The 9,063-nt window shown below is 34.4% G+C and overlaps 1 protein-coding gene across 2 annotated transcripts; it reads left to right on the forward strand.

Annotated features, from left to right (window-relative positions):
* The first annotated feature begins 6,661 nt into the window (after positions 1-6,661).
* On the forward strand, positions 6,662-8,699 carry LOC18042601 (superoxide dismutase [Cu-Zn] 4A). 2 transcript variants are annotated; one of them, XM_006433068.2, is made up of 9 exons: positions 6,662-6,763; positions 6,875-6,905; positions 7,051-7,130; positions 7,272-7,373; positions 7,632-7,727; positions 7,807-7,844; positions 8,088-8,163; positions 8,374-8,427; positions 8,549-8,699. In XM_006433068.2, exons 1-9 carry the CDS (start codon positions 6,712-6,714, stop codon positions 8,569-8,571), a joined length of 552 nt encoding a protein of 183 aa, XP_006433131.1. In that variant the 5' UTR covers positions 6,662-6,711; the 3' UTR covers positions 8,572-8,699. The 2 variants fall into 2 exon arrangements, with proteins under 2 accessions (XP_006433131.1, XP_024039948.1); XM_024184180.1 differs by lacking the exons at positions 8,088-8,163; positions 8,374-8,427; positions 8,549-8,699 and adding an exon at positions 7,981-8,080.
* Positions 8,700-9,063: the final 364 nt, after the last annotated feature.

Consider the following 9,063-nt stretch of genomic DNA (forward strand, 5'->3'; position numbering starts at 1 on the left):
TCTGTATCTCTGTATCTGGAAGGAAAGGGTTCTGTCCAATAATTTTCCAAACAACATTTATACACATGTACATAAACATATAATCATATCTGAAATCTCATTTTCTTTTTATTCAACATATCTCAAATCCGCTCAATTCTAATATCATGCACTTACTCAAAAACAATAATAAAATCATTCTTAATAACAATAAATATCAACACATAGATAAAAATCAATTTTCTAGAAAATCATTAAATCGAAGCATCAAATACTTATTTATAAAAACATACTGCACTGTATCATAAAATCAGCATATACTATGAAAATAGGTTTTGTATATTCCACTCACAGTGACAAAGTCCAGACTCGGTATCAACAGCGTCCGCGGGTTGATTCTCGTTCGCGGATCCTCCTAATCAAGGAAACGACATAATCATTCTCCATAAATTTGAAATACAACTAATTTTACATAATAATTCTCGAAACGAATATCTATCAACAATAAACTATTCCCGCATGCACAAAATTACCGAAATACCCCTACATGCCCAAATTCATTATTTTACCAAAATTATCCTCAGAATCTTCAATTACTAAATTGTCCTCAATCCAGATCACGAAAATAACCACAATGTCAGAAATTACCCTCGGCACATAAAATTACCAAAATGTCCTTAACCACTTAAATTACCGAATTACCCTCGAAATCTCAAATTACCTCACTGCCCTAACCTAAAATTACCAAATTATCCACTAATTCCATAAATTACAAATTCACCCTAAAGTTTTATGAATTTACCGAATTGCCCCTGTCGGTCAACGGTGACCGGACTTCAGTCAACGACGACGGGAAGCTTAGGTCTGATAGTTCAGACCTCGGTGAGTCCAATGGTGCCGGCGGTGACCTCCCACGCGCGGCGATGGCCGCGGATCGAGCTCCCAAAGCCGCGAGCTTTCCAAGTGGTCGATCGTCGACAATCCGGCCTTTTCAGGTGACAAGGTTGGTCGGAAAATGATGCTGGTGACTAGGGCTGGGCAAACAGTTCGGTTTTTTCCAAACCGAACCGAAAAAACTTAATTCGGTTCGGTTCGGTTCGGTTCTAAGGTAAAAAACCGAATGGTTTGAAATTACAAGAATCGATTGGTTTACATTCGGTTCGGTTCAAAACCGAACCGAACCGAAGAACCGATCGGTTCTTGCCAATTATTTACAAATTAATTTAATCAAAATTCAAAATATAAAATATAAAATATAAAATGCTAAATCACAAAATTGTAAACTCACAAAATTTTATTTTTCTTGTTGTGAACTTATATTCTGTAAAATGCAAGTGAAAATTGTAAAATACAGTGAGATTAGGTGAAAATTATAAAATGCAGTAAGACATTTGATTAAAACTGTAAAATACAGGAATATGTGCGAACCGAACCAAACCAAACCGAACCGAATTTTAGAACCAAACCGAACCGAACATAAATATTTCGGTTCGGTTTGGTTCGGTTCTAAAATTCGGTTCGTGTTCGGTTTGAGTTTTTAAGAACCGATTGGTTCCGGTTCGGAGCCCGAACTGAACCTAACCGAAAAATGCCCACCCCTACTGGTGACGTGAGGAGTAGAACCCAGCTGGAGGTGTGCCCAAACTCTGGCGAAATCGACGGTGATGGTGATGGGTTTTTGGCCGTGAATTTTTGAGGTTCAAACGGCGGCGTTCCAGTCGTTTTCCGGCAACGAGGACGGCTGGGTTATGACGGTCGGCTTCCAAGCTTCAGATCGGTACCAAGCGCGGCCGGTGAGGTGGCCGGAATAGCGAGATCCGTCCGGGTCAAGGTTGCGGGTCGGGTCGAATCCAGGTCAAAATCGGGTGAACTCTCTTTTTATCTCTCTCTCATGTGCCCCTCTTTCTTTCCTTTTTTGGAAACCAGCTTCCCCTTTCCATTTATAGAAACTGACTTCTTCTTTTTTTTTTCTTTTTTTTTTTTGCACTTAAGCTTAATACAAATTAAGCTAATACCGGACCCATGACGAAAATAAAATCCGACTACTCGAGCTTTTAATCGCGCTCAATTTATCTCGATTTAATGTTATGACAATTATTTTAAAATTAATATCGAAGAGGAAAAATTAAATCATACACTTAATTAGGAAAAATCAAAGTGCAAATGTTACATATACACTTATTTTTCCACAAATATTCTCCTCAATTTATCAGGTACAGATTCTGGAAGCAAAATCCATGGAAATGCTGGTAAAAAAGTAGCTTGCGGTAAGTATATAGACCATAGAATAATCAATTATAAGCTCACAAAACAAATATATATATTTTTGTTGCAATTGGTGTGCTCAAGAACCCAAGCAACCCCGAATTGCAGCCCAAGATCTTTGAATCAAACCAATCAAGATGCTTTACGAAAATGGATCAAGATTAATGAAAATCAAGAGTAAGCAGTGAAAGGATCAAGAACAAGATGATTAACGTGGTTCAGCTGATTTGCATCAGCCTATATCCACGGAGAAACAATATGATCAGCTTGTATTAATTATCAAGAAGAATTACAGAGCTTTACAGAGCACATCACATAGATCAAGAAGATTCAAGATATGACCTCAACTTCTCTCTATATAGCTCTCAGCTACCCCCCTGTGTTACACCAGAAATCAGCTGTTTTAACAGCTCTGCAACTGACTTAACGAAGCCCAGAATCTCACGTGACATGCACGTATAATAACAGATGTTAACGGCCTGGTTTGAGCACGTGTAAGGCTTGTGATCTATTAAAGCTGAAACGGCATTTCGTTAGGTCGTTTAAGAGAGTAATTATAAGACCCGTCAAAACGCCATTTTCTATGCCGTTTCGCTTAAACAAACCCAGCCCCTAAACGCAACCATTCAATGTCGTTTTGATCAGTTCTGATTTGATCCTCCACCTAGTTCTCTGTTACTTATACATAAATTATGGTGGTAGGTTTTGGCTTCTTTTATTTTCCAAGTTCCAACACCAACTTCATATATATAATTGTTTCTCCTGCTATTTTCCTTGGAATTTGAAGCCTACTACCACCTAAATGGAATGTTCTGGATCTGGCTGAAGGTGATATGCTTCTTCCAAGGCTTTTCATTTTCATGACAGTTAGGTTGGTTTTGGTAATGATATATCGCATACGTACGTGGACGTGGGGTCTCTCCAGAAGGATGAATTAAATTTTTTCTACTAAATTGTTGCTGTTTTTTGTTAAAGCGAATATGTCACTAAAATAAATTAAATTTTAATTTATTAAAAATTAATTTTTTTTTTTTTTTTTTAAAGAGGTAGAGAGGTGGATAAATTCTTTATCAACGAAGTTACAGACTTACAACTGATATTTTCATACAGTACTAACTCCTGTTCAATAACCTCTGTTATATATCATAACTTCAGGGAAAATAGAAGAAAAACTAGACCAAAGTTTCAAGATGAAAAATTCTTCTCTTTCTTTATATATTCATCAAGTGTATCAATCACTCTCAAGCACAAGGTCAGATGTACTAAACTTTATTCAACGTCGTATATTATCTACTTATTAATATACAGTCCAAAGAGAGACCGTTCATGGTATGTGAGCAATGTAGCCTGCAAAGACGAATAAATTATAATTTAATGATTAGTAATCATTAATTCACTAACATGTACATCTGTCGACTAAACATCTCAAACCAAGTGAAAGAAAGTTATTGTGTAATAACTCATTGTTATAGTTTGGGAGGATGCCAAAAGTGGCCATTTTTTCCCCTAACTTGTGAGTCAATCGATCTTGGAGTCGGAGGGGCTTGTTTGGTTTCAAGGAAAATTTTCAAGTCCGTGTTCAATAATAAGCTACAATGGTAAAAGAAGGCCAAGCTTGAAGCTCTTCAAGATTGTCCATAAAAGGCAACTCAAGTTGTTGTCTGAGGTTGGTAGCTCTCTCAACTACAATATTATTGACTAATCAAATGCAATTATACCAAATCAGATGATGTCATCAAGGAACACTACGAGAAAAAATGTTATTTTTGAGGACAAATACCCTTGAAAATACATAAGTACCCTCAGAAAAAATTATTTATGAAAAAGTCCCGTCGTCAACCGTAGTTGTATTAAATCGCATCGGACAAACACAATTTCCAATGAGTTGTGAAAAAAATATATTTTATTTTCAACGGCAACATCGTCAGAAATAGCATCAATTGCCCTCGGAAATAACTTCTATGAAACTAAAAAATTACATATGTCTAATTACATCTTGCCCTTGGAAATACCAAAAAAAACTGTCGAAAACGTTCATTTTTTTTTCAATATTTCCTTTATTTATTCTTATTTAACCTTTCATTTGCAATAATTGTTTTATTTTATTTACTTGGTTTCTTTTAAATTAATATAATTTGAATCTGATTTATTGAGAATATAGAACATAAAATAGTAAAATAAAAGCTCAACATAACCAACAATATAATATACTACAAAATACAATTTCTGCAGTTTCATTGAATATTTCATAGAAATCATATCCTTGGTACCAATGGAAATACAACCAAATCTCTTATGATAATATTCTTTTGCACAAAAGCGTCCTAGATGTTAGTGCACTTGCAATCAAATGTCAATCATCCTCTGAAAAGCCATCTTCATTCTTTGAAACATTTTCATCACCGGCAATTTCTCTATCCTCATCCTCATCTTCATCTAGTAAAACAATATCATGAACAAAGTAAGAAAAGGTGAGAGAAACTGACTTGAGTGTCTAGCCTAATTTAGGTTTAGTTTGCACTTGCCCACGGAATTCACTCCCTTTTGTTAATTAGAAAGCAAAACGGAAAACTTTGTTTCATATCTTTCCCTTTCTAGGCAACCTTACAGAAAACATGAAGCAACCACACCCATACGATACAAAAGCAGAAACATTTATATCAACAGTAACCAAAACCTTTTAATCCAAAATGTTGAAACGCATGAATGATTAACTTAAACAAACCTTTCATTGTGTTCAGTAATTGATGTTGATTGAGAAGTGAAGTGATTACAATGCCTAACCATTTACACAAATATGCATCTCAATCAAAGGATTTGTAGTGTAACAATAGCCGTAGATATTGTTTGTCATTATTTATAATGAGAAATAGTTCAATAGCAGATCAATTATTATAAATAAACTAAAAAAAATTCTTCAAACCATAAAATTAAACTTCACAGGCTACATGATAATAAAATATTTCAGCAAAGATCAGTGAGAGATAGATTATACCACATTCATTGTTCAGACTATTTTTGGAAGGATCCTAAGGAACCACACTATCATAATCATGATCACTGCCATTTAGAACGTCCACACTTTGTCAATTAAACATAAAACTAGTTAGAATATGTCATTAAGCAAAAATAATCCATATATAATTCGTAAGACGAGCTAAAATCTTCTACAAAGCAAGTACTTACTACTCTGTCTCATGTCCATACGACCAGCCTTGCATAACAACATAGTGTCTGCAACCTTTGCAGGAAAAAATATTTTAGAAATATACCTATGCCTGATAGTGAGTACAAGTGAAATGAATCCCAGAAGCATCATCTCGACAAGAATTGCATGTCAAAAGCCACATAAGCATCACACTACAAAGAAAATGCATGATTAATTTCCATTTAATGGTCAAAATAAGAATTGCATGTCAAAAGTCAAAGAAAAAAAGAAAACTTGAATTAGGCTATACAAAGTAACCTCTGTAAAATTTGTATGCCGCCCCATTACTTTTTTGGCCGAAAAACTGCAAGTATCGATCACGTTCTATTAAAACGGTGCCATAAAAGATACAAGAATTGAGGCTTGATCGCACAAAAAATAAATACAATCATCTACGAAACAATATAAAAACTATAAGGGAAACTGACACCCAACCCTCCTTCAATATAAGGTTTTATTTTTTATTTGGATCAAAATTAGCTATAGTAGGTAAGTCTAATTTAATATTATATAAAAGTTGTAAATCTAACTTAAATTTAAAAGTCAATTGAAGAATTGAAAGTTACCTGTAATTTATATTATTAGTCTAAGATTGCCATCAACTAATGTGGATATATTTGCTGCCAGTAATTTGACTACATGTCTTTCTCAATGCTCTTTGATCTAGGGTTTCTAAAATTTTTTATGTGTTGTACGTGCATAATCATTCTTTGGTGCGGCCGCCCTCATTTTTCTTAATGCAGACGTGCTCTTAAGTCATGCAGTTTAAGAGAGTTAAAGCCCAACTCTCTTAAACTCCATAGTTTAATAATGTGCCTATATTAAAAAGAAAAATGAAAATGCCCAAATTAGAGAATGACTATATATATATATATAATTAGCAAGTTGATACTTACATATCGCTTAATAACATCAACAAGCATCACGAGTTTAAATTTTGAGAATTACAAATTTTACGTTTGAGGCCTCATAATTCATGTTTCAATCTTCCAAATCCACGTATGCAAGAAGATAATTTAAGCAAAACGAGGGGAATTAGCACATGCGGTGCTTGAAGGTTAGGATACAGTCATCAAAGGTGTACATGCAGTACAATTACTAACAACACAAGTGGGAACCAATGCTATGTACTTGTTCGCCCCATACGCTTAGGTTCGCCTATATAAGCATAGCATTAAGTCCCTTCACCTAAATCCAATGCATATTAAAGAGAGACGATTGGAAACATCATCTCTCACTTACTTTATTTCCATTTGATAATGGAGAGAACAGCTTCAATCAAGTTGGTAGCCCTTTTAGCTGTTTTATTCTGTAAGAGTCTTTAATTTCAACTGGAATCATAAGAGTTATAGTTTGTTAGCCAATTACTTAGTAATCAGACAATTGAATGTTAATTCATGGCTAGCTGCTGCATGCGCGCAGGTTTTGTCAATGCAACCAAATCAAGAGGAGTGTGAGTCTATACATACTGTGATTAATTGCTACTCAAGATCTGGTGGACAAATAATCTACTTTGCACGTTTAGTTTATAGTTTATTCCTCTAACTGATTCTGTTTCTTGTTCCTTCCATATTGGTATTGGTCGACGGATCACATAGCCCAACGGTGAAAGCAGTTGCTTATGTTATTAGCAAATGGGGTCCCAAGGGAATTCTCCATTTTAAACAGGAAGGAGATGGTAATTTAATTACTAATTAATTTTAGTTGATTCTGAAACTTGTTGCCCTTTTTATTTCATTTCTAAAATCTAAATTAACTAATTTCGCTGCTCGTTTGTTTGTTGTTTTTTTATTTTTTATCTTTTCCCCTATTGTTCCAGGCCCAACAACTATAAAGGGGACACTCTATTACCTTTCGCAGGGTGCTCACGGATTTCATATACACGTCTACGGGGACATGGCCCATTTCTGCCAGTCAACTGGTATGGCCTCTTGAAACACATACGTAAACTGGGGGGAATCAGGATTTGTAAACTTGTGGCGGAACCAGCAATTTAGTTTTACGAGAGATATAACGTAAAACTTGTGAAAAAAAATAGGGGGACAAAACATTAAATATGCTTAATTAGAAATTGGTAAAATTTCAATTAATCCTTTATTTTTCTGAATGGTTTAATTTCTTAATCCTTTATGCTGTAGCTCCGCCCTTATTATATCATTATTTCCACATCTGTTTGCAGGCGATCACTTTAACCCATTTCGCAAACATCATGGTGGCCCAGAGGATTGGATTCGTCATGCCGGTGATTTAGGAAATATCTATGTTGGTTTTGATGGTACGTATGTGTTGCACATTTTATCATACTCACTTTTGCCGATTATGTATGGTGAGTGATATTTGTCGATGTGGTTCAGGTAAAGCCAAGATCAACATTGTTGACAAGCATAAGCTGGTACTTTTTCACATAATCATTCTCAGGATGGACGTCCTTATTTTATAAAATGCCGATTTAGTGGTTTTCTACATTTTAAAAGATTTTTATAAAATTTAATACAACATTGTGAAATGTTAAATCTACATTTTAAAAGGTACCGACGTTTGCACCGGAGAATAGACTCATGTTCGTATCGTTCTATGTTCATGAACTTGACTAATGATATTTATAGCTTCACTGGTCCAATTTATACAATTGCAGATTCCTCTTGTTGGGCCAAATTCCATTATCGGAAGATCTGTCGTGATACACGACAAGCATGATGATCTTGGCAAGGGTAAAATAGAATTATCAGATCATCATCAAGTTTTGAAAGGAATTTTTTTTTTTTTTTCCTAAGTAGAGGGTTGAGTAATTAAGCCATCTATAGCAAATTTATGTGTCAAGCTTCGTTTTGGCCGAAGCAAAAATCTATAATTAGTCATGAGTACGTTTTTTCTACCCTTATCTGCATCCTATTTATGAATGTCCTTCTGTTCTGTAATAGTTGGAAATTACCACAGCAAAAAGAATGGAAATGCTGGTGACAAAATAGCTTGTGGTAAGTATATATACATACTGGAATAATTTGTTAGAGGGTGCGTTAAGTAATTTCACGAGTTATGTTATCGAGCTAGTGATTATTAATCATTAATTTATAATTTATTTGTCTTAATTTGCAGGCGTCATTGGTCTCCAAGCATGAATGGTCTCGGTTTGGACTCTATATGATAAATACTTTATCTGATGTTGAATAAAGTTTAGTCAATAAGCTTGAGAGTGACTTGATAAGACTGTTATCTGGAATAAGATCAGCTAAAACTTTGTGGTGTATTTTTTTTGGTTGGATGGTTTTGTTATGACCTCTCATCTTAAGAATTTGGTCTAGTTTATATTCTACAACCGAGGTAATTGAACATTAACATAGTTTAAGCTTCGTAATTATCGGATGAGGTAGTAATGGTATGAAAATGTTTGTTGTAATTGAGACAATAGAAAAGTTTGTTGATATACCATTATTTTGACGAAATTACAATTCGAAGAGGTGGTGATGATGATGATGATGATATGTACATATATATATATATATATATATATATATATATATATATATATATATTTTTTTTTTTTTTTTTCCAGAAAGATTTTTCGGAGTATGTGAAATTTTGTGACAAACGAATTTGTCCATTAACTCTTT

Source organism: Citrus clementina, unplaced genomic scaffold (assembly GCF_000493195.1).
Source record: "Citrus clementina cultivar Clemenules unplaced genomic scaffold, Citrus_clementina_v1.0 scaffold_5, whole genome shotgun sequence".
NCBI classification, from domain to species: domain Eukaryota; kingdom Viridiplantae; phylum Streptophyta; class Magnoliopsida; order Sapindales; family Rutaceae; genus Citrus; species Citrus x clementina.

Excerpts from the sequence above, each read along its gene's own strand:
- LOC18042601 (XM_006433068.2), top strand. The coding sequence starts at position 6,712 with ATGGAGAGAACAGCTTCAATCAAGTTGGTAGCCCTTTTAGCTGTTTTA. Across the intron at positions 7,131-7,271 it reads TTTTAAACAGGAAGGAGATG|GCCCAACAACTATAAAGGGG; the intron begins GTAATTTAATTA and ends CTATTGTTCCAG. Across the intron at positions 7,728-7,806 it reads TATCTATGTTGGTTTTGATG|GTAAAGCCAAGATCAACATT; the intron begins GTACGTATGTGT and ends GATGTGGTTCAG.